This window comes from Schistocerca serialis, chromosome 3, assembly GCF_023864345.2.
Source record: "Schistocerca serialis cubense isolate TAMUIC-IGC-003099 chromosome 3, iqSchSeri2.2, whole genome shotgun sequence".
In the NCBI taxonomy this organism is placed as follows: Eukaryota; Metazoa; Arthropoda; class Insecta; order Orthoptera; family Acrididae; genus Schistocerca; species Schistocerca serialis.
This window is the reverse complement of record NC_064640.1, coordinates 144800867-144827581: the sequence shown is the minus strand read 5'-3', so window position 1 is coordinate 144827581 and position 26715 is coordinate 144800867. Positions and strand designations below refer to the sequence as shown.

At 41.6% G+C, this 26715-nt stretch overlaps 1 protein-coding gene across 4 annotated transcripts in view; it reads left to right on the top strand.

Annotated features, from left to right (window-relative positions):
• The window catches only part of LOC126469854 (coiled-coil domain-containing protein 77-like), a 202235-nt gene that overhangs the window by 32595 nt on the left and 142925 nt on the right, over positions 1-26715 (top strand). For 3 of the 4 annotated variants that reach the window (XM_050097160.1, XM_050097161.1, XM_050097158.1), the window contains exon 2: positions 23166-23239. In XM_050097160.1, coding sequence (XP_049953117.1) covers positions 23171-23239 — 69 coding nt within the window. In that variant the 5' untranslated portion in view covers positions 23166-23170. The remainder of the gene's footprint in view (positions 1-23165; positions 23240-26715) is intronic. The other variant, XM_050097159.1, reaches the window with a different exon arrangement.

The following is a 26715-nucleotide window of genomic DNA, read 5'->3' as shown; positions in this document are numbered from 1 at the left end:
TCAGACATGCAGGCAGATGATGCAAATATACTGACATGCAATGTTGCATACATCTGGTGAGGGCACCTACAGTAGGAACAGTCAGTATCGCATACCGGTCACGAGCTCCTGCAGTGGGCAAGTATAAAGCTGCCCTGCATCGGTCTCTTCCTAGCTGATGTTATGACTCACCTCCACCTGTGGACTCTGAATGCCACAACTGTTGACTAAGTGTATACTACTACAAATTATAAACTTGTGGTTTCCACCACTGCTAGTCTATATAGAACTTTCATGATGAAACATGCTTATTGGCTAATTAGTGCTTGGACTCATTTATAAACATTTCTCCATGACAGCTCTGCAATTCACAATTCATTGCATGTCAGTGACATCTTTTTCTTTTTGCAAATGCTTGTCAGGACAACATATCCTCCACAATAACACAGTAGCAGATGCAGTGTGACTACATCATATCTAATCACACTTTTCACTATTTAAGGAATATCTTATTATTTTTCCCAATAACTTTATTTAAATATGCACATCAAGAAGTTTTGCATCGCCCCAGTTCCCAGAACTCCTGAAAGTAGACGTTCACTGTGGATATTGTATCACAGACACAGTCCCTTTGCCTGTTCAGAGATGGCACTAAACTCACCCAAATGTGTAAACAACCATGCATGAGCAGTGTCTGTTAGATGGAGGGGGTCTGACAGCCAATCTGGTCCAGTCATTCCACCAGGAAGAAGGTACACGGCTCGTGTTTGTAGTTCAACTATGCCTAGACGGTCAATACCGTGGTTTGATCACATCCGCATTGTTACTTTGTGCCAGGAAGGGCTCTCAACAAGGGAAGTGTCCAGGCGTCTCGGAGTAAACCAAAGCAATGTTGTTCGGCCTTGGGGGAGATACAGACAGACAGGAGTTGTTGATGACATGCCTCGCTCAGGCCGCCCAAGGGCTACTACTGCAGTGGATGACTGCTACCTGTCCCTACAGTGATCCCCATTGGAGTCCCTAAGCACCTTCAGAATACTTGCATGTAGTTCAAACCTACCAATAACAAATCTAGTAGCCCACCTCTGAATTGCTCCATTGTCTTCCTTTAATCTGACCAAACTCTCGAGCAGTTAGTCAAGAATTGGTCACACTAGTGTCCTGTATGCAGTGTCCTTTACTGATGAACCACACGATCCTAAAATTCTCCAAATAAACTGAAGTCGACCATTTGCCTTCCCTACTGCAATCCTTACATGCTCATTCCATTTCATATTGCTTTAAATGTTATGCCTATGTATGTAATCACTGTGACAGTGTCAAGCAGCACACAATTAATGCTGTACTTGATCATTGTGGGTTTGATTTTCCTACTAATCTGCACTAACTTACATACTTATACATTTAGAGCTAGCTGCCATTCACCACTTGAATAGAAATTTTGTCTGAGTCATCTTGTATCCTTGTACAGTCATTCATCAATGAGATTTTCCCATGCACCACAGCATCAGCAATGAACAGCCGCATACTGTTACATGTATATAGGAAATAACGGTGGTCCTATCACACTTCCCTGGGGCACTCCTGATGATATGCTTTTCTCTGATGAGCACTTGTCATCATGGACAACATACTGGATTATGTTACTTAAGAAGTCTTTGAGCAACTCACATACCTGGGAACCTTATCCATATGCTTATACCTTTGTTAACAATAGATTGACTCCGTGTCAAATGCTTTACAGAAATGTAGGAATATATTAACCCATGAATAGCAGGATCTCCTGAGAAAAGGGCATGCTGAGTTCCATATGAATGATGCTTTCTACAACTGTGTTGATTTGTGGATAGAAGCTTTTCCCTCTCAGGAAGTATGTTATATTTGAACTGAGAATATGTTCAAAGATTCTGCAGCAAACCAATGTTAAAGATATTGGACTTTAATTTTGTGAGTCCATTGTATTACCCTTCCTACATACAGGAGTCACCTGCACTTTTTTCCAGTCACCCGGGAATTTGCGCTGGACAAGAGATTCACGATAAATGCAAGCTGAGTAAGGGGCCAAAGCTGTGGAGTACTCTTTGTAAAACTGAAATGGGATTCCATCAGGAGCTGATGATGACTTATTTGTTTTCAGTTCTTTCAGTTGTTTCTCTACACCAGCAATGCTTATTATTATGTCTTCTATATGGAAGTCTGTGCAATGATCAAACAATGTTATGTTTGTACAATTCTCTTGCATGAAAGATTTCTCTAATGCAAGATTTAAAACTTAACTTTTACTTTTGCTGTCTTCTACTACAACATCAGAGTGGTAAACAAGTAACTGTATAGAAGCCTTTGACCCACTTAGTGATTTTATGTAGGACCAGAATTTTTTTGGAGTGTCAGCAAGATCTTTTATTAAGGTATCATGGTGGTAGTTGTAAGCTTTGCTCATTGATCTTTTTTTTATTAACTTTTACCTGTTGTCATTTGTGCCTTCTCTTTTGAACCGAGAGTGCAACAGCCTTTGCTTGCCCAGCATTTTTCAAATTTCATTGTTAAACCATGGTGGGTCTTTTCTGTCCTTAATCCACTTACTTGGCACACATTTCTCCAGTGTATGATTTACAGTCCATTTAAACTTTGTCCATAATTCTATGTTGGAGCTGGGTTTGGGATTGTCTTAAACATGTGTCATGCCACCAGGCCATGACAAAATTCATTGCAACATATTGTGGCACCTGAGATGCTCAGGGAAGCCTCCTTGAACATTTTTACTTAATATGGAGGGAGATGACAGTTTCCTGACATACAGAAGTAAGATATCATGTTTCTCCTTAGACCTGGGAAGTCCTGTGCGTGTCCAAGTAGCTATTATAGTGTTACACTCACTGTCTGTATGGACAAAAGTATAGTGCCTATAGTGAACTGCCAGATTGTCTGTTCTCCAACCCAGACAGCACTGTAGTTGCTTTCAGTGAAAGCTCAGGAAATGATATTCCATTGGTGATAACCTGACCTTGCTGGAGCCAGTTATACACCACTTTCGTGCGTAGTTATAAGCTTCACTTTTCTTACACTTTTCTCTTCCGATCCCACCCCTTTCCCTCCCCTCAAGGAAGGCTGTGGTACTGATTGGGGGGAGACAATATTCTTAGTCAGCTCCACAGACAAGCTTCAAGAAATGTTTCCCTGTTCTTTTAAAATCATTCCTCTCAACATGTAATTTTAGGTATCTAGTCCGTGACATCCTGTCCTATATTTTCAGAGATGAGAACTGTGTCCTTCGTTGTAGTGTTTTGTTATCCTGTTCACAATAGCTAAGGGCAGTATTGCATCATCAGTAAATAGCCCCATTCTGTGCTCCTTATTCATGTATCTTGTTCAGTTTTTAGAGAACCTTGTAGCAAGCACACAGCTGTGGATGACACTTGGGAGTCTGGTGGAATTGGCACTAAAAATTGGTTTTAATTTTTCAGCGATTTAAATCTGTTTCTATTTTTTAACCATTATCATCATACAATGTCCTGTCACATCGATTACTTTTCAAAAGTTTGAATAACCACTTTTTGCAGTGTGGGCTGCTGCGAGATGTGCAGAAGGAGTGTCATTGAAGTTCTGGAAGGTATCCTGGAGCCAGACCAACTCCAGTGCCATAACCAGTTGCCCCAGGTTTTCAGTTGAGGATCCATGGTGCAAACAGCCTGCTCGAGGTGGTCCCACAGATTCTCGATTGGTTTTAAATCCAAAGAGTTTGGTGACTAGGGGAGTACAGTAAACTTGTCCCGGTGCTCTTCAAACACAAACGTTCAGTGCAAGCAGTGTGACATGTTGCATAGTCCTGCTGGTAGATGCCATCATGACAAGGAACAACAAACTGCATATGTAGGTGGAAATGGCCCCCAAGGATAGATGCATTCTTGTGTTGATCCATTGTGTCTTGCAGAATGACGAGATTGCACAGGGGATGCCACAAAACATTCCCCAACCATAATTCTCCCTCCTCCAGCCTGGACCCTTAAGATTGTTGCAGGGCTATTTATGCCAATAGCCACCTATCCAATGAAGCATAAAATGTGATTCATCTGAAAAGGCCATCTGTTGCCACTCAGTGGATGTCTGATTGTGGTATTGGCGTGAAAATTCTAGCCTTAAGTCATTGATGAACAGCAGTCAGCGTGGGTGCATCAAACAGGCTGCTGCTGTGGAGGTCCATACACTGCAACATTCACTGAATGGTTTTCGAGGAGATACTGTTGGAGCCACTTGGTTCATCTTGGTGGTCAGGTGCTCAACAGTTGCATGTGTCTGCACATACACATCTCTGCAGCTGTCGTTCACCTGCCATTTATGGACTGTGGTACACCACAGTTGCTCAGGGCCAGTTTTGGATAGTGTCATTTTGCCTTTCATGGTGTTATTTACCCACTGTGGCCATGAACGGTTTACAGACTTATCTGTTTCAGAATGCTTCCACTTTTGGCCTGAAAGCCAATGATAATGCCCCCTTGTTAAGTCAGATAAAACACACCGTTTCCACGTAATGACAATGACTGCACTGTTTTCTGCATTCCTCGATATGCTTTATATACTTCCCACTGTTAGTGCTGCCACCTGTCTTTGAGTGGTCATTGCACATTGACATCGAACATAGGTGGTGATCACTTTAGTGTGACTGGACCATGTATTTTTTAATTTTATGAACTTTGAATGAGGCAACAGCCTTGACGCAGTGGATACACCGGTTCCCGTGAGATCACCGAAGTTAAGCGCTGTCGGGTGTGGTTGGATTTTTCGGGGTGCACTCAGCTTCGTGTTGCCAATTGAGGAGCTACTTGACCGAATAGTAGCGGCTTCGGTCAAGAATACCGTCATAACGACCGGGAGAGCGGTGTGCTGACCCTACGTGCCTCCTATCCGCATCCTACTCTGAGGATGACACGGCGGTCGGAGGGTCCCGGTAGGCCACTCATGGCCTGAAGATGGAGTGCTTTTTTTTTTTTTTTTAATGAGAGATACTACACTACTGGCCATTAAAATTGCTACACCACAACGATGACGTGCTACAGATGCAAAATTTAACTGACAGGTAGAAGATGCTGTGATGTGCAAATGATTAGCTTTTCAGAGCATTGACACAAGGTTGGCACTGGTGGCGACACCTACAACATGCTGACATGAGGAAAGTTTCCAACCGATTTCTCATACACAAACAGCAGTTGACCAGCGTTGCTTGGTGAAACGTTGTTGTGATGCCTCGTATAAGGAGGAGTAATGCGTACCATCACGTTTCTGACTTTGATAAAGGTTGGATTGTAGCCTATCGTGATTGCGGTTTATCATATCGTGACATTGCTGCTTGTGTTGGTCAAGATCCAATGACTGTTAGCAGAATATGGAATCGGTGGGTTCAGGAGGGTAATATGAAATGCCGTGCTGGATCCCAACGGCCTCGTATCACTAGCAGTCGAGATGACAGGCATCTTATCCGCATGGCTGTAATGGATTGTGCAGCCACATCTCGATCCCTGAGTCAACAGATGGGGACGTTTGCAAGACAACAACCATCTGCACGAACAGTTTGATGATGTTTGCAGCAGCATGGACTATCAGCTCGGAGACCATGGGTGCGGTTACCCTTGACGCTGCATCACAGACAGGAGCGCCTGCGATGGTGTACTCGGCTACGAACGTGGGTGCACGAATGGCAAAACGTCATTTTTTGGGATGAATCCAGGTTCTGTTTACAGCATCATGATGGTTGCTTCCGTGTTCGGCGACATCGCGGTGAACGAACATTGGAAGCATGTATTCGTCATTGCCATACTGGCGTATCACCTGGCGTGATGGTATGGGGTGCCATTGGTTACACGTCTCGGTCTGCTCTTGTTCGCATTGACGGCACTTTGAACAATGGACGTTACATTTCAGATGTGTTACGACCCATGGCTCTACCCTTCGTTCGATCCCTGCAAAACCCTACATTTCAGCAGGATAATGCATTACTGCATGCTGCAGGTCCTGTATGGGCCTTTCTGGATACAGAAAATGTTCGACTGCTGCCCTGGCCAGCACATTCTCCAGATCTCTCACCAATTGAAAACGTCTGGTCAGTGCATAAATTCCTTTAGAAAAAAATTCTTTTCGTAGTCCGTGCAACCACTCATGCACTGCGTGGCGTACCTCTTCATCAGAACGGAACTTCTTTCCTCCCATTGCGTCTTTGAGTGGTCCAAACGTATGGAAATCACTTGGGGCAAGGTCTGGTGAGTACGGTAGATGAGGAAGACAATCAAAATGCAGGTCTGATTGTTGCAACTGTTGTATGGGCAGTGTGCGACCTTGCATTGTCATGTTGCAAAAGGACACCTGCTGACAGCAATCCACGTCACTTTGATTTGATTGCAGCCCGCAGATGATTTTATAGGAGATCTGTGTGTGATGCACTGGTGACAGTGGTCCCTCTAGGCATGTAATGCTCCAAAATGACGCCTTTTTCGTCCCAAAAGAGAGTCAGCATAAACTTCCCTGCTGATTCTGGAGGTAAAATAGTCATCCCCTATTCGGGTCTCTGGGCAGGGACTACTCAGGAGGACGTCGTTATCAGGAGAAACAAAACTGGTGTTCTACAGATCGGAGCATGGAATGTCAGATCCCTTAACTTCTTTGGTTTTGGAGATGAGGAATGGCGCCATTCCTTGCTTGCTCTCTTCGTTTCCGGTTGGTGGAAGTGAACCCAGGTTTACTCCCCAGTAATGATTCTTGCAAGGAAGCCATCACCTTCTCGTTCAAAGTGCCGAAGAAGTTCTTTACAAGCATCAAAACGTGGTTCTCTCATTTCAGGTGCCTGCTGCCGTGGCACCCATCTTGGAGACACTTTGTGAAACTGGAGCACATCATGCACAGTGTGGTGTGCTGACCCATGAGTAATCTGTAAACATGCTGCAATGTCATTCAGTGTCACTTGGTGGTTTTCCTTTACTATGGCTTCAACTGCTGCAATGTTCTGTGGAGTCACAACTCGTTGTGCCTGACCTGGATGAGGAGCATCTTCCACTGAAGTCACACCATTTGCAAACTTCCTACTCCATTCGTAGACTTGCTGCTGTGACAAACATGCATCATCATACTGAACTTTCATTCATCGATGAATTTCAATAGGTTTCACACCTTCACTATGCAAAAACCGAATAACAGAACGCTGTTCTTCCCTGGTGCGAGTTGCAAGTGGGGCAGCCATCTTTATAATGATATTGCGATAGTATGTGTGCACCTGCACTATGCTGCCACCTACAGGCCATTCTGCAAGCTGTTTGCAGCACGATTACCAACTTTCAGGATAACGGCGCGAAATTTCGATTTGTTGTTACAAATTTAAGGTTTTCATTTGACTCACCCTCGTATAATGGTACGACAGAGATTTAGGAACAAGTCTTTAAATTGTAAGACATTTCCAGGGGCAAATGTGGACTCTCACCACAATTCATTGGTTATGAACTGTAGATTAAAACTGAAGAGACTGCGGAATAGTTGGAATTTAAGGAGATGGTACCAGTGGCTGTAGAGTGTTTCAGAGGGAGCATTAGGGAACGACTGACAAGAGCAGGGGAAAGGAATACAGTAGAAGAAGAATGTGTAGCCGTGAAAGGTGAAATAGTGAAGGCAGCAGAGAATCAAGTAAGTGAAAAGATGAGGGCTAGTAGAAATCCTTGGGTAACACAAGAGATATTGAATTTAATTGATGAAAGGAGAAAATATAAAAGTGCGGTAAATGAAGGGGGCTAAAAGGAATAGAAACGTCTCAAAAATGAGATTGACAGGAAGTGCAAAATGGCTAAACAGGAATGGCAAGAGAACAAAAGTAAAGATGTAGAAGCAAGAAGCATATATCAATAGCGGTAAGATAGATGCCGCATACAGAAAAATTAAAGACACCTTTGGAGAAAAGAGAACTACCTGTGTGAATATCAAGAGCTCAGATGGTAAACCAGTCCTAAGAAAGAAGAGAAAGGTGGGAGGAGTATATAGAGGATCTATACAGGGACGATGTACTGAGGGCAATATTATGGAAATTGGAGAGGACGTAGGTGAAGATGATATGGGAGATATGATAGTGCGTGAAGAATTTGACAGAACACTGAAAGACCTAAGTAGAAACAAGGCCCCGGGAGTAGACAACATACCATTAGAACTACTGATAGTCTTGGGAGAGCCAGCCATGACCAGTCTCTTCTATCTGGTGGGCAAGATATATGAGACAGTCGAAATTCCCTCAGACTTCAAGAAGAATATAGTAATTCCAATTCAAAAGAAAGCAGGTGCTGACAGGTGTGAAAATTACTGAAATACCAGTTTAATCAGTCATGGTTGCAAAATACTAACATGAATTCTTTACAAACAAATGGAAAAACTGCTAGAAGCTGACCTCGGGAAAGATCAGTTTGGATTCCGTAGAAACGTTGGAACACGCGATGCAGTACTGACTTTACGACTTATCTGAGAACCTAGGTTAAGGAAAGGCAAACCTATGTTTGTAGCATGTGTAGACTTGGAGAAAGCTTTTGAAAGTGTTGATTGGAATATTTTCTTTCAAATTCTGAAGGTGGCAGGGGTAAAATGCAGGGAGTGAAAGGCTGTTTACAATTTGCAGAGAAACCATGAGACAGTTATAAGAGTCGAGGGGCACGAAAGGGAAGCAATGGTTGGGAAGGGAGTGAGACAGGGTTGCAGCCTATCCCCGATGTTATTCAGTGTATACATTGAACAAGCAGTAAAGGAAACCAAGGAAAAATTAGGAGTAGGAATTAAAATCCAGGGAGAATAAATAAAAACCTTAAGGTTTTTCCGATGATATTGTAATTCTGTCAGAGACAGCAAAGGACTTGGAAGAACTGTTGAACAGAATGGGTATCATCTTGAAAGGAGGATATAAGGTGAACATCAACATAAGCAAAATAAAGATAATGAAATGTAGTTGAATTAAATCAGGTGATGCTGTGGAAATTGGATTAGAAAATGAGACACACAAAGTAATAGATGAGTTTTGCTATTTGGGTGGCAAAACATCTGAGGACACTCGAAGTAGAGATGATATAAAATGTAGACTAGCGATGGCAAGGAAAGCGTTTCAGAAGAAGGGAAATTTGTTAACATTGTTAAGAAAAATGACTTGTCCTATATCATGTGTACTTTGTACAATATGTGATCCACAGGATAAATAAATAAATACAAATACAAATTGAGTATAGATTTGTGTCAAGAAGTCTTTCCTGAAAGTATTTGTATGGAGTGTGCAGTGGCATGGTTCCTTTTGTCCTTTTGTTACCAGCACCTACCTGTGAACTGGTTGCAGCAGTTCGCCAGTAGGACAGGCGAGCAGAAACCTACTGTACTGCAACTCGCACCAGGCTGCATACAGTGTAACAATTCTAAGAATCGGGAAAAGGTCTGAATTTTGAATGAAAGGTGAAAATACTGGCAAAACTTAAGTATATTCTGAAATCGAGAATTACACATTCACTGCCCAGCCCATGCTAATCCTAACACAGGCATGCACAAACACTTTCATTCATGTTAGCAAGTTTGTGGTAACGTATTTCCCGAAGTCTGAACAGCTACCAAGTGTGGATTGTTCTTAGATGATAATGCTCGCCATAATATTACGTTTATCAGTGTCTATTGCACTCAAGTTTTTAGTCACTGATCTGCTCAATATGCCAAGCAAAATTACTGTCTTTTCTCATACACAAAATTACTTAAAAAATCTCTAGTTTCTAAAAAAAAGTCAGTGGAATAAATATGCCTTCACTTTAAAGCACTTTTGAGGCATGAAGCACAACCAAAGCCAGCAAATTATAACTTCCTTCAGAGCTCATACTACACATGACCGTACCATTGAAAGGCTGGCCTCTGACTCCTTAGGCTGCTGTAAGCATTCTCTGTCTCCAAGAGAAAAGACATGGGAAGAGTACTCCGTTCTGATTGATCATTTTTCTTTAAGGCCAATAGAAAAGCATTATTCTCCCACATTAGTCCGCACTTTTCATTACGAACCAATCAACAAATAACTCACTTTTGAACTGACTTTTTCCCGAAATAAATATTTAGCATTTTGATATCTTGTTTATACTTTACACTATTAACTATTTTCATTTGCACTCGAATTAGTTTCCCTTTTATCATAAACTTACTTAACATATTATGATACAAAATTTCCCGTCGTGCAACGTTCATCAGTAGAACAATGATCTACATATTTACTTACACCACATTCACACTACTAAAAGTATGTACAAAACTGGACAAACATAAATAAACAAAAAAGCCTTCAAGAAATAAACAGAATAATTTACAAAAACATTCTCTTGATCTGTTTCTTGAATTTCTCAGTGCACTACTGTACTGTGGTGGATGAAAATTAGAATTACGTACTCGACTGGACCTGCTTCAGACCACCTGTCACTGTGCACGCATGAGTCATTCTCCCGATACACAGGCTCTAGACAGGACCAATATAAGGCACCACCCCTCAAGTGTAGACATGAATGGAAGTGAAACATGGATGATAAACAGTTTAGACAAGAAGAGAATAGAAGCTTTTGAAATGATGTGCTACTAAGAATGCTAAAGATTAGATGGGTAGATCATGTAACTAATGAGGAGGTACTGAATAGAATTGGGGAGAAGAGGATTTTGTAGGACAGCTTGACTAAAAGAAGGGGTCGGTTGATAGAACACATTCTGAGGCACCGAGGGATCACCAGTTTAGTGCTGGAGGGAAGTGTCGAGGGTAAAAATCATAGAGGGAGACAAAGAGATGAATATACGAAGCAGATTCAGAAGGATGTAGGTTGCAGTGGTTACTCAGAGATGAAGAGGCTTACATAAGATAGAGTAGCATGGAGAGCTGCATCAGGTCAGTCTTTGGACTGAAATCAACAACAACAACAAGAAAGTTCTATGCATTGTCTTGACTCCAATGTAATATTTCAGGTGAGAGCTATTAGTTTGTTGTGGAGTGGCTAGGTAATAAGTGATCTGCCAGCCATGTTTGTGCTGTGGTTTTGTATCCTTTTTCTCTGTTGGCAAATGCTGTTATTTATTATAATCTTTAACATGATGTGAAAAGTGTGCTGTTATCAGTGTAAGTGTGTGTACATGTGCACTGTCTGATCAAAAGTATCTGAACACCCCTATATAAGGAAGAACTGAGCACTAGATATCATGAGAGGTGAAACTGCCAATTTAAAAGGAGACAGGGGTATAAATGTCAACAATTGATGATCTTACGCATGAGCAGTTAGGGCCCCACTCCAGAAGACCACCCCGCAGAAGACCAAACTATGCATGTTTGAGATCATGTAGCCCATGACCCCTCATATTGACCCATGAAGACTGCACCACAAATAAAGCTGTCACAATGAGAGCAGTATACAACAACTCTAACCTAGAAAATAACATGGTGGAATGTACAGTGCTAAACCCTACCAAAATAATGTTTGCAAACATGCAAGGAGTGGAAAGCAAAAAGACGATCTTACACCACACACTATGCAAATACGACATTGACATAGCAGGCTTTGTGGAAATCTGGATGAAATCCCACAGCAATACAAACATTAACCAATATTAATCCTACTACAGACACAGACAAGGGGGCATATCAGTCTACACCAAATCAACACTTGTATCCATGGAAGCGTTTCTCCTGCCACAGTTTAAAGAAATAGAAGCATTTATGATCTGCATCTGCTGACCAAGATGACGACTACGATGGTGACTACTCATTGCCTGCATGTATGTCCCCCCTGGAACAGATATACCAGCAAACTTCCTCCATTACATCAACACCTTCCTCGACTCTATACTCATGGGGGACTTGACTGCAAAACATCAGCTGCTAGGATGCCAAGATACCAACAGGAATGGAAAGATAGTATATGGTCTCCTAACGTCTGAAAATATGATAAGAATTCCTTTCTCTAAGCCTACCTTTGTAGGCCACCAAAGCAAATCCCTACCTGATTGTATGCTCCACAATCCAGACCTTACAGAACTCATAGTAAAAGCAGATGTAAGTGACATGATAGCCATCCTATTCAAGAACACAGCCATCAACCCACCTTCTCTCAAACCCATCAACAGGACAATCAAAAACTACTCTGCAGCAGACAGGAAAAAATTTGTGACCAAAATAAATGACAAACTCGTAGCCCACTACCCATCACAGACGACACAGACATAGAGATAAACAATAAAAAAATAGAAGCAGCACAACTCACAGCCATTGACAAAGCAATTCCCACAAAAACATACCAAACTGGAAACAAACCTTACAAACTGATGTACTATTACTCATAAAAGAAAAGAAACGAATATACAATGCAGTAAGACAACGCAACAGTCAACAGTGTGCTCCCTGCCGCCGTTGGATAAGCAGCTGAGCAGCAAGTCGTATACTCCTAGCTCACTCATTTGTTACATAGTTTAATTCTTAATTTCTTTGCGTGTTTTTGGTTCTTGCATTGTTTAATTCATAAATTTCGGGCGTATTATAGTATTTGAGAGTGTAGCATCGTGTTTTAGTACCTGAATAGTGTAATTTCGCTTAGTCACCTTCCGCCGCCGAGCAGTGTCAGCAGTGCGCAAGTAGCAGCATTACTGCATTTACTAGGCAATCTTGTATTTTAATAACCGTTTAAATTTTGTCGATTTGTTTGCGCTCTCTGTAGATTAGTTCAGACGTTCTTAGCAAAACAGTTTTTAGCATGGATAGGGACTGCAACTGCTGTGTTCGGATGCAGGCTGAGTTGGCATCCCTTCGCTCCCAGCTTCAGGCAGTGTTGGCTTCGGTCACACAGCTTGAGGCTGTTGCCAATGGGCATCACTGTGGGGGTCGGGATGGGGGTTTGTCGGGGACGGCCAGCTCGTCCCACGCATCCCCTGATCGGACTACGACTGTGGTTGCCCGGGATACTGCCCGCATTGAGGCTGATCCCTCACCTGTGGTAGAGTGGGAGGTCGTATCAAGGTGTGGCAGGGGGCGAAAGACATTCCGGAGGGCTGAACGGAAAGCCTCTCCAGTTTGTCTGACGAACCGGTTTCAGGCTCTGTCTCAGGCTGATACTGATCTTCGGCCTGACATGGCTGCTTGTCCTGTTCCAGAGGTTGCCCCTCAGTCTGCAAGATCCGGGCAGTCGCAGAGGGTGGGCTTACTGGTAGTTGGGAGCTCCAACGTCAGGCGCGTAATGGGGCCCCTTAGGGAAATGGCAGCAAGAGAGGGGAAGAAAACCAATGTGCACTCCGTGTGCATACCGGGGGGAGTCATTCCAGGTGTGGAAAGGGTCCTTCCGGATGCCATGAAGGGTACAGGGTGCACCCATCTGCAGGTGGTCGCTCATGTCGGCACCAATGATGTGTGTCGCTATGGATCGGAGGAAATCCTCTCTGGCTTCCGGCGGCTATCTGATTTGGTGAAGACTGCCAGTCTCGCTAGCGGGATGAAAGCAGAGCTCACCATCTGCAGCATCGTCGACAGGACTGAGTGCGGACCTTTGGTACAGAGCCGAGTGGAGGGTCTGAATCAGAGGCTGAGACGGTTCTGCGACCGTGTGGGCTGCAGATTCCTCGACTTGCGCCATAGGGTGGTGGGGTTTCGGGTTCCGCTGGATAGGTCAGGAGTCCACTACACGCAACAAGCGGCTACACGGGTAGCAGGGGTTGTGTGGCGTGGGCTGGGCGGTTTTTTAGGTTAGATGGCCTTGGGCAAGTACAGAAAGGGCAACAGCCTCAACGGGTGCGGGGCAAAGTCAGGACATGCGGGGACCAAGCAGCAATCGGTATTGTAATTGTCAACTGTCGAAGCTGCGTTGGTAAAGTACCGGAACTTCAAGCGCTGATAGAAAGCACCGAAGCTGAAATCGTTATAGGTACAGAAAGCTGGCTTAAGCCAGAGATAAATTCTGCCGAAATTTTTACAAAGGTACAGAGGGTGTTTAGAAAGGATAGATTGCATGCAACCGGTGGTGGAGTGTTCATCGCTGTTAGTAGTAGTTTATCCTGTAGTGAAGTAGAAGTGGATAGTTCCTGTGAATTATTATGGGTGGAGGTTACACTAAACAACCGAACTAGGTTAATAATTGGCTCCTTTTACCGACCTCCCGACTCAGCAGCATTAGTGGCAGAACAACTGAGAGAAAATTTGGAATACATTTCACATAAATTTTCTCAGCATGTTATAGTCTTAGGTGGAGATTTCAATTTACCAGATATAGACTGGGACACTCAGATGTTTAGGACGGGTGGTAGGGACAGAGCATCGAGTGACATTATACTGAGTGCACTATCCGAAAATTACCTCGAGCAATTAAACAGAGAACCGACTCGTGGAGATAACATATTGGACCTACTGATAACAAACAGACCCGAACTTTTCGAATCTGTATGTACAGAACAGGGAATCAGTGATCATAAGGCCGTTGCAGCATCCCTGAATATGGAAGTTAATAGGAATATAAAAAAAGGGAGGAAGGTTTATCTGTTTAGCAAGAGTAATAGAAGGCAGATTTCAGACTACCTAACAGATCAAAACGAAAATTTCTGTTCCGACACTGACAATGTTGAGTGTTTATGGAAAAAGTTCAAGGCAATCATAAAATGCGTTTTAGACAGGTACGTGCCGAGTAAAACTGTGAGGGACGGGAAAAACCCACCGTGGTACAACAACAAAGTTAGGAAACTACTGCGAAAGCAAAGAGAGCTCCACTCCAAGTTTAAACGCAGCCAAAACCTCTCAGACAAACAGAAGCTAAACGATGTCAAAGTTAGCGTAAGGAGGGCTATGCGTGAAGCGTTCATTGAATTCGAAAGTAAAATTCTATGTACCAACTTGACAGAAAATCCTAGGAAGTTCTGGTCTTACGTTAAATCAGTAAGTGGCTCGAAACAGCATATCCAGACACTACGGGATGATGATGGCATTGAAACAGAGGATGACACGCGTAAAGCTGAAATACTAAACACCTTTTTCCAAAGCTGTTTCACAGAGGAAGACCGCACTGCAGTTCCTTCTCTAAATCCTCGCACAAACGAAAAAATGGCTGACATCGAAATAAGTGTCCAAGGAATAGAAAAGCAACTGGAATCACTCAATAGAGGAAAGTCCACTGGACCTGACGGGATACCAATTCGATTCTACACAGAGTACGCGAAAGAACTTGCCCCCCTTCTAACAGCCGTGTACCGCAAGTCTCTAGAGGAACGGAGGGTTCCAAATGATTGGAAAAGAGCACAGATAGTCCCAGTCTTCAAGAAGGGTCGTCGAGCAGATGCGCAAAACTATAGACCTATATCTCTTACGTCGATCTCTTGTAGAATTTTAGAACATGTTTTTTGCTCGCGTATCATGTCATTTCTGGAAACCCAGAATCTACTATGTAGGAATCAACATGGATTCCGGAAACAGCGATCGTGTGAGACCCAACTCGCCTTATTTGTTCATGAGACCCAGAAAATATTAGATACAGGCTCCCAGGTAGATGCTATTTTTCTTGACTTCCGGAAGGCGTTCGATACAGTTCCGCACTGTCGCCTGATAAGCAAAGTAAGAGCCTACGGAATATCAGACCAGCTGTGTGGCTGGATTGAGGAGTTTTTGGCAAACAGAACACAGCATGTTGTTATCAATGGAGAGACGTCTACAGACGTTAAAGTAACCTCTGGCGTGCCACAGGGGAGTGTTATGGGACCATTGCTTTTCACAATATATATAAATGACTTAGTAGATAGTGTCGGAAGTTCCATGCGGCTTTTCGCGGATGATGCTGTAGTATACAGAGAAGTTGCTGCATTAGAAAATTGTAGCGAAATACAGGAAGATCTGCAGCGGATAGGCACTTGGTGCAGGGAGTGGCAACTGACCCTTAACATAGACAAATGTAATGTATTGCGAATACATAGAAAGAAGGATCCTTTATTGTATGATTATATGATAGCGGAACAAACACTGGTAGCAGTTACTTCTGTAAAATATCTGGGAGTATGCGTACGGAACGATTTGAAGTGGAATGATCATATAAAACTAATTGTTGGTAAGGCAGGTACCAGGTTGAGATTCATTGGGAGAGTGCTTAGAAAATGTAGTCCATCAACAAAGGAGGTGGCTTACAAAACACTCGTTCGACCTATACTTGAGTATTGCTCATCAGTGTGGGATCCGTACCAGGTCGGGTTGACGGAGGAGATAGAAAAGATCCAAAGAAGAGCGGCGCGTTTCGTCACTGGGTTATTTGGTAACCGTGATAGCGTTACGGAGATGTTTAATAAACTCAAGTGGCAGACTCTGCAAGAGAGGCGCTCTGCATCGCGGTGTAGCTTGCTCGCCAGGTTTCGAGAGGGTGCGTTTCTGGATGAGGTATCGAATATATTGCTTCCCCCTACTTATACTTCCCGAGGAGATCACGAATGTAAAATTAGAGAGATTAGAGCGCGCACGGAGGCTTTCAGACAGTTGTTCTTCCCACGAACCATACGCGACTGGAACAGGAAAGGGAGGTAATGACAGTGGCACGTAAAGTGCCCTCCGCCACACACCGTTGGGTGGCTTGCGGAGTATCAATGTAGATGTAGATGTAGAACTGAAACCAATATGGAAAAGACTCAATTCTGTAATAAACCTGATGTACCTGATAAAATTAGACTATAAGTATGGACATAAATTTTGGACAAAATTCAAGACCCTGACTGGACAAAACACCAAAACCAAAGTAACACTAAACCAATCCCTGATCACAAACTACAATGAGATAGCAGAGACCTTCCAAAACGTCCTCATAGAAACCCATAGTTTCCCCCAAAGCTTCAGATTCAACAACCAATTCAGACAAAAAGTAGAAAACAAACTTCCATTCCTCCTTCACATGCACTCAGCCCCCACAGCAGCAGAGCATAAATTGACCAAGGAAATCACTGAAGAAGTAGTTAAGAAAGCAATATCAGCAGTCAAAAACACAGCCCAAAGACAAAAATGCAATAAAAGACTTCACCTATGAAAAGCTCCACTGACAACAATAACCCCAATACTGACACTTCTGTTCAACTACTACCCGACAAACGACACCATCCCATCAGTATGGAACCATACAAAAACAAACATGATCCCCTAAGCAAACAAGCCAAAGGTGGATCCAAAATCCTACTGAACCCATATACCTAATAGACATAACAAGAAAGACCGTTGAAAGGATACTGGCAGACAAACAAAATTCGTAAATCAGAGACATCTACGACTAGACAATCAGTTCGGGTTTAGGAAACATCACTCAACCAACGATCCGCAATTATGATTAACAACCGATATCACTAAAGCAATCAGCGTAGGACAACTCATGCTTGCTGTCTTTCTAGACATTGATTGTGCATTTGACAAAATATGGCGCAATGTACAAATTAATAGACATAGAAATACCCCCTAGACAGTTCGACTAATCAAAAAACTTTTAGTCAACAGACTATGTGCAGTCCATGTTGATGGGCAACATTACCTCCCTCTTCCAGTCAAGTAGGTGTGGTGCATGGAGGAATAATCTCTCCACTTCTCTATTCACTACACACCACAGACATTCTCAAGACAACCAAATATAATGAAAATGTACAACTGTTCGCAGACACTTTCTACTGGTGCCTGGGAGCAATCGCTACTATCACATCAAGACAGAGAGAAAAATACCTGACACGACTACAAACATGGATGGAGAAGTGGAAAATCAAATCAAACCCTGACAATACACAGGTCATCCTCTTCTGATATAGACACAAAATGCAAAAACAAAAACAAAACCCGACTGACAGACTCTCACTATGGGATAAACAACTCGCTCTATCAGACAAAATTAAATACCTTGGCATTCATCTTGATAAGTACGTAATTTACAACTCCCACTAACCCACACAATAGAAAAAAGAAGAAAGACAAAACCTTATCAGAAGAGTACAGGGAAAATTCCATGGATGCAACAATAACACAGTAGTGCACACATACAAAACATTCATCTGCCCAATAATGGAATATGCCTCTGCCCTCCTCACAGGAATGCACAAGCCAAGCTTAGAAAGACTATACAGAACTGAATGATACTTCATCAGAAGTATGCTAAAAGTACATGACAGAAAACATGACGATGAAGTGTATGAAGCAGCCGATCTAATATCAAACATCACTACTGACAAGGCTTGCCAAACTAAGAGTGAAATATGGCAGACAAATACTAACACACAAACCAGACATGAAATCACACATCTATTATCAACACTACACTGATACACTGCAAAGCCCAAATTCAAATTCACCCACCCCCACACCCTCCCACCCCCAAGAATCATCGGACACAACACTGCAACAAAATATGAAGGGCTTACTAACTATAAGCCCTAGATACTGATGACAAACAGCTTAACCCATCTACCTGGAAAGAACACAATCAACAATGAAGCCTAAACAGACAAAAAGAGAAAAAAGAAGGGGGAAAAAAGTTCCGCCACGTCACCATACTACATGAGAATGTAGTGTATTGTATATCATACACATAACAACACAACAATTAAAAAATCAGAGACATGTAAAATAGACATAAGATTAGACATAACTTAATTTTATAAACAAAAGAATAAAGAAACAAAAGAAACTGTAATTAGCTGTATTTAACAAAAGTAAAAGAAACTGTAAACAAAAGAAAAGGCCAGGTAAATTGTAATTAATCATAATTAGAAATAAGCCAGATGTAAGTTACAATAAGAACCTGATCAAATAAAGGAAATAAATAAAAGAAAATGTATGCAATCACCCAACACAGGTCTCTCAGTGGTCCGCCCAATCTCTTCAAGACTGGGAATCGAAATGCTAAAAAAATTTTAAAAAATGTGTTGTCTGTAAAAACAATGCAGGAAATGAGGAGAAGGAATAACTCATGAGTTCCAAAATGCTTCTAGCATTTGGCTAACATAATGACTGTGTGTATGGAGTTAAAAAGGATGGGGTAAAATGACTAAGCAGCTTTTCGTAGGCCTCACATTTATGCAGTCAGTTTTAACCAGTTCTGTGGTGGTGTGAAGAGCAACTTCACTAGACAGTGGATAATTGGAAATGACTGATTTGTAGTGATGAATCACACTACATCCTGTATGAGTGTGATGGAAGGATTTGAGTTTGATGAATGCATGGAGAACATTACCTTCCATCATGTATAGTACAAACAGTGAAGTATGGAGGAGGTGATGTTACAATATGGGTGTGTTTTACGTAGTTTAAAATATTTTCCTCGTATTGTGCTTAAGAAAATACTAAATGCAGGAAGGATATGAACACATTTTACAGCATTATGTACTGTGTACTGTAGAGGAATAGTTCAGAGACAATGATTGCATGTTGTAAAGGGACATTCTCCTCCAGCATTAGTAGTTGATGGAAATGGAAATGAAGTCGCAGGCTTCTTGACAGAGCATAGGGGAACGATGCAGGAGACCCGCACTGCTGTACCAGGCCATGTCCTAATGGAGGTATTTTTGGTCGTTGCCTTCCTCCGACCATGATGGGGATGGATGGACGATGATGATGATGATGATGATGATGATGATGATGATATGATAACACAACAACACCCAGTCGTCTCTGGGCAGGTGAAAATCTCTGACCCTGCCAGGAATTGAACTCGGGACCCCGCGCTCGGGAATTGAGAACGCTACTTCAAGATCACGAGCTGCAGACGTAGTAGTTTATACAAAATTTTTTCGAATTTTGGAAAGGTCAATATTATAGCCGCTTTTCTGAAAAGTTTCATATAATTTTATACACAGTATGTTGCATTTCAAGCTAAAATATATGAAAAGGCGTTACTTTATTTTCATTGTTACAATCAACATGTGCTAGCTCTGAATATACAGTTAAATGTACATTTTACAAATGAATCTGGATTCATTTGTAAAATAATAATCTAAACTAATAGAAATTCATTTGTAAAGAAAAAATGTAAGCCCTTTGGAATATTGTTATTACTGCAGACTGAAGCAGTAGTAAGCGTGCCTTTCATGTAATTAGACATATTTTTGTGTTTTGGATGAACTATGTAATTTCGGCTTTGTTAACATGAAAATTGAAATACAGTGTGATATAGTAAAATGTGAGACAATAAATTATCATGAAAACAAAAATTCAGCAAATACAATCTTCAAAATTATCTAGATCAATTGAACCATGGCGACCTAAAATGTGAGAATTTCAGCTCCACGAATCAGATCGCTAGACATGAAGAACTGGAGCCAACTGTACGAGAAAAGATAAGTAAAAAGTTTATTGTAAATCTTACTCTTCTCGAATATTCTGAAAAGACTTCTCCATCAAGGGCAGTAGCAACAACAAGAAAGGGAGGGATAGATTGCAATGTATCAGCATAACAATGCACCTCGTCATAAAGCAGCATGTGTGAGGCAATACTTCGTTGACAATAACAGTCCTGAGATGGACTTATCTGCCAAGGGTCATGACCTAAACCTAACGGAACACCTTTGGAATGAGCTAGAACAAAGACTTCATTCCAGGCCACAGCATCCAACATCACTATCTTCTTTTGTTTCGACTCTTGAGCAAGAATGGGCTGTCGTTCCTCCACAGATATTCATACACCTCACCTCATTGACAGCGTTCCCAGCAGAGTTCAAGCTGCCATAAAGGTAAAGGGTGGACGTACGGCAGAGAGAGAGAGAGAGAGAGAGAGAGAGAGAGAGAGAGAGAGAGAGAGAGAGAGAGAGAGAGAGAGAGAGAGAGAGACACTGACTGACTCTGTCTCTGTGACTGTTATTTTTGGGAGTAATATAAAATGATTATTCTTTCTAATCATATTCACCTATATGTATTTTAATGAGGACAGCCCTAGTGTCAAATGCCCGCAACCTTATGATGACAATAACGACCTACACAGTCAGTGAAAACTGCGAACAGAAGAATGCCACAAGTAAAAGTGATATCTGCGGGCAAGATATGGTCGCAATTGAGGTCTCAGCTGAAGATCAGTTAACAGACAATGTGGTCATTGAAGTTTGCCTGATGGAAACATCCAGCCCTCTGGACCAATTCTTCTCTCCAAACTTCGATCACTGCATATGGGTTGAAAGCTAATGGACACAAAAAAACAAATTCTCCCATACTCCAATGAAAGGTGTGTTAGCAATTTATGTGGAGGAACTATGGCACTGATGTCAGGTAAAACCCATGCATCTTTAAGAGAAAACCTCAATTGTTAATAAGAGCTGCTATTGCCGTTCTGAAATCGAGAGGTATGGTGTATGAAAGGACATTTATATATTGGGCCAAAAATGTGTATTTGCTGATTCTGAATGTCCACAGTTGCAGGACAGTAAGGTTGTCAACCATTAACAGAAGATTCCATATTTTCTGGCATTGTGAAAACAGTGCAGAGGAGATGTAATATGTTGCTTCCATAATCAATGGACAGCCATAAAGCAACATTTAAATGTGCATGTCTCAGTATTCAAGTACCAGGCCACAAATCCAAAGGACCATGTTTCGATCCCAGTTGGTTGTATGATTTTTATATGACTAATAGAATCTATCAACTCTGGCAACGATTTGACAGTGTGAAAAATTCCAAGTTTCACCATGATCTGGAGTCCACGTTAAACTGTAGGTCCCCTTATAAGTGGCTGGGTGAGTCAGTTCAAAGCTCAGAGGAAAGCAATGGCATATCACCCCTAACAGAATATACCATGTAAAGCTCTTAAACTAACTTTCAGATTGAGGACAATTTTACTTCAGAAGACAGACTACATGGCTTTTTTCAGGAAATTATATATGCTGTGACTGGACTGCACCTTCTTTTGTTAATCATTGCTAACCAATCCACCTATGTTTTGTAGGGTTGCTTGACAATATAATGGATTATGCTAGATGCCACAATGACATAGGCTAAGAATTTCTTTTCCTCTGTGGATTTTGTTGATTTGCCCAAGTATTCTCAATATTGGTAGTTCTAGATGGTAATGAAACAGTAACATCCACTGTCACATTATCTATTAAGTTGATGTGCGGTGATCTTGGTATGAAAAGTATAAAGTTCTTTGTTGGCCTTCAAAATTACTCTGCGCATCTGTTCTGATAAATGGGACAGTGATCTTGCAAATAAATGAGCTATTATTGATTAATAGTATAATTCACATTTCATGAACAGCTTCATATTAAGTATGTCACTCCAGCACATCCTTCCTCCTAATAATGTCACTGACCAGAAGCTCTGCTTCACCCTTCCTCAACTAACTATGTTTTTCTAATGTCTTTGACCACATTTGCAATTTTTGTGTAGTTTTTTGTATCTTTGGTAATACTGTTGAGCTACTAACTTTGTTGATATGCATCCTATTTGATTTAAAGACGCTGCCGCTGCCATATGTGTTTCCACTTAAGTAGTTATCTTAACATATTCTAATTGTATGACGGTATGGTGGAAAAACCAATGTTAGGGCTGCTCTTTTATTTTACGTATGGGCTTCACGTCTGTAGTAGCAAACTATTAACACCTTTTGGCAGTAATATTGTGGTTATAACTTGCTGTATGTGTAACATTTTTTATGATGTAACTGAGACATGTATTTTCATATTTTTTCTAGTGTGTTGTATACATATGAAACTTCTGTAACAATGAATGAGGAATATGTGTACCACCATTAATGATATGTGTGATAATTAATATTTTTTATTACAGCAATTCCACTCTCTTCACATAGTCATTTTATTTTGCATTTCATGGTCATGTAATTAGGATTACATGAAGGTTTATTTTCTGTTTACTTTTATTGTTTCAATTTTTGTTTCTGTAATAATAGAAATGGTCCTCTAGATGTAATTTCACTTCCTAGATTCTTTGCACTTTCATTTCTTTGAATACTACTCAATTATCTCATCTTTCTGCTACAAAATTTCGAATTACTCCATCTGGGCCAATTTGTAGCAAATCTTTAATTTGTTGAGAGAGGGGACTTAGAAAGACAGCTTGCTTTTTATTATTGCTAAATCTTTGGACACTTAGAATAATTTAAAATGTTATGTAAGGCATTATTTTGTTTTTCCATTTACAATGCATATTCTTTGCTTCAGTGTTCTCAATATGTTGAGTATTTCATTACAATTTTTTTTTCAGAAGAAATGGGGAGCAAAGTGAAAAGTAATGGGTACTCAGTGGTACCCAGAATGTTGTCACACTGTGCTGAAAAGGTAAGACTTAAGGAATAATCTCGCTATTTAAATAACGAAATTCTGATTTTTTGTATAATACATACTGCTGAATACAGACGTTCAATATGGGGAATGTGTCCAATAAATAAGAGATACGTACTGCAATGCTATTAGACATAGATATGTTCTTTAAATGTGTCTACTATATAACAGATATAATTATAACTTCCTGACAGAAACAAGTGGAATTGAAATGGTGTGTGAAGCTGTACAAGCCAAGGATTTCCGTTCAAGGAATAGATGAGAGAGAATAGTTCCTTGCCCCGTGGTTAGTCTGCATTGTAGCAAGCCTGTATATTGAATCCTGATATATTGTGGCCTAGAGAATTATGTGCCAGACTATGAGAGCAGCACTGGTGTATTGTGGTCCACAATGAAATAGATGGAACAATTAATTACCAAGGCAAATAAGACGTTGCACTGTTTTTCAGAGAAATAATGCAAAAGAATTAGGAACAAAGATGCACTGGGTGCATTACACCCTCACTTGGTTGGGCTTTGCTGTTAAAGAAAGTGATATGGAAGTGTTAGGTGTCAGTGTTAGGTGTCATCTGCTTTGGTTCTATTCCTAATTCCTGGACCTTTCATCTGTGTCCATTCAGTATTACATTAGTTATTTGACCACTTTTCTCACTCCTTGTGAGACTTAATCAACTGCACATATGTTTCCCATTTTTTTCTTTGTCCACATAGAAAATTTTAATTTCTAGGACATGGTGAAGTTAGTTTAAGATTTACACCTGATTATGATGGGCACTAGTATGCTCTTCCCTTAGCTTGTTACTCACTTATATTTCTCTGTATTTCTCTAGGTTGCTCTTGAATTTTCAATTTTGGTTTTCATTTAATCTTTTCAATTCAGACTTTCTTCCTCTGGTGGCTGCATGGCTCCAGCAATCTCTCCTGAAGCTAAGACATATTACAACGTGGAGAGGCAGGACCTCATAATGTTCCCCTCCCTGGCTACGCCGTGGGAGGAACATAGGACTCAGAGACAACGTGAGAAATACTCCCTCCATTAATTGGGTTGTTCTATGACAGGCGGGGATTCCCTTTTGACTACAAAGCCATTGTTCATTGTTGAACACCTCAAGGATAAATTTGAGGAAGTGGCAGCAGTTTAAAAAATGAAAAGCAGCTCTTTTCAGCTTAAAATGGCCTACCCTGCTCAGTCACTGGCACTACTTGCCTGCAACAAGGTGGGTGATATTCATGTCACTATAACCCCACTTAAAAGTCTGAATATGGTACAGGGTACAATTTTTCACAGAGATTTTCATTTACAGACTGATGACAATTTGCATGCTAATTTGGAGCAACGAAGTGTGCATTTTGTCCATCATGTCCAGTGGAGACTGAAAGACAACAAAGTGGATACTGGAGCATTCATCTTGGCCTTTGAAGGTGGCTCATTGCCTGAGAAGGTCAAGGTATGGTGTATCACTGTGATGTCAAGCCATCTATTCCTCCTCCCCATGTGGTGCTACAAATCCATGTGATTTGAAGACATGTCTTTGCTGTGTCATCTGAACAAGACACAGCCAGGGCAAAAGCACCACAGGCACAAAGATGCGAGCTGGTGCCAGTACCATAGACTCGCCACTTGTGTGAGTTCCACCAGCACCACGAGCGATGCTGAGGATGAAGATATCAACTTCGCTTCGGCCAGTTGCTGGTCGAGTACAATCCGCCAACGACCGGATGACAATGAACAGAAGAAGTTGTCTTAGCAGTGTACTGCACTAGAAGCCATTTCACAAACTCACCAACTCGGCCTCCACAGCAGTGGTGATGTGGCCATTACAAAACTGGTGACAAGGGTTTACAAAAGTCTTAGTGTTGCAATGCCAAGCCCGTCTGTAGGAATTGTGATTGTCAGTTGCACACAAACGCTCCTTGTGCCCCTCCCTCCATCTGTGTCATTTGTGGGGAGCACAATCCCCCCACTTCACCAGACTGCACCATTTTCAAACTCTTAAAAAAATCCCTTGACCATTTCACTTATCAAAAGGCCAAGAAGAAACACAATAGTCTTCATCCTAGATATATGAAAGTGACACATGCTGCTGTTACAATGACATTATTCTCTTTAATGACTGTGATATTGATCTCTGTGTCTTCTACGTCTGGCTCTTGGGGCCGCCCGACTACATCCGCTCCCCTGGTGATTGGGGGTCCTTCTTGTACTGCTCACCCCACACACCTTTAGGAGTGTCAACTCCCTGTCTGCTGAGCCACAGGTTGCAGGTTGTAGGACTTCATGTTCCTCATCGGTCCCAGAACCTGGGACAGACAAACCCTCGCAGAAGTCTAAATCATCTATGGACAAGTAGTAGTCCTCCTAAAGAGGGAAATTCTGATGGTCTCTGTGCTGCCAGACCCTGCTGGTTCCGCCTCTGTATCCGAGGCAGCGTTCCTGGAGGCCCATATGGTCCTAGATCCCTCTCCCCTCCCACACAACCTGACGATTTGTAACAGATGTTTATTGATGGTGTATCTTCACAACCAGTGGCACTCAGGCATGACCTGTCTCCTTTGTCTCTTTGTGCCCCCACACAGTACTGATAGCATGATCCTCCAGTGGAACTGTAGCTCTTTTTTCTGCCACTTGACTGAGTTACGACATCTGTTGTGTGCTTTCCCTGTTTTTTGCATCGCCCTCCAGAAAACTTGTTTCCCCCCTACCCTTCACAGCTATTGAGGCTATTTTGAGAATCACATTGACTATGAAAGAGCGCCACCCTCCATGAACCATGGACCTAGCTATTGGTGGGATGGCTTACATACCTCACAAGGGAGTTAGCACAAGTTGCGTTCGCAATTGCGGTTGAGATGTGATTTGTGTGAATATGTTTGAGGTGCTAATAACAAAAATGTATTAAACAAATGCCACTGTCATTTACACTGTAAGCTACAAATATGCCATTCCACTCACAGTGAACCATACCTTACATGATATTGTGAATTCAGTTACTGCAGTTATCATAAACAATGTTCCTGTAGTTATTTGCAGTGTATGGTGTGGTCAATACATGCTGCGCCATGCCGAAGGTCACTTGACGAAGTGTCTGATGTGACATCTAGTGGAACCTGACAGACACACAAGAGCGAGGAAACCAGTATAATAGTGATCCCTGCATGTGTTGCAACTTTGGCAGTTAATCCATCCATTTGTGGTGTTACCAATTTCATTGTGTGTCATGTAGTTCTCACTGTCAATGTAATCATTTGATAATGAATCTTGCAAATATAATAAGCATGACTGTTAGCCATTAAAAACACAAAAGAAGAGCTACATAAATCAGTAAAAGAGAGAAATGTAGCTGCATTCATAATCAGTGTGATAGATGAAACAGTGGCAACCAGTGGTAATAATACACATTATGAAAATACAGTAAACTATATTGAGGAATATGAATACACAGAAGAAGAGTTGTCTGATTTGAATAACGTAT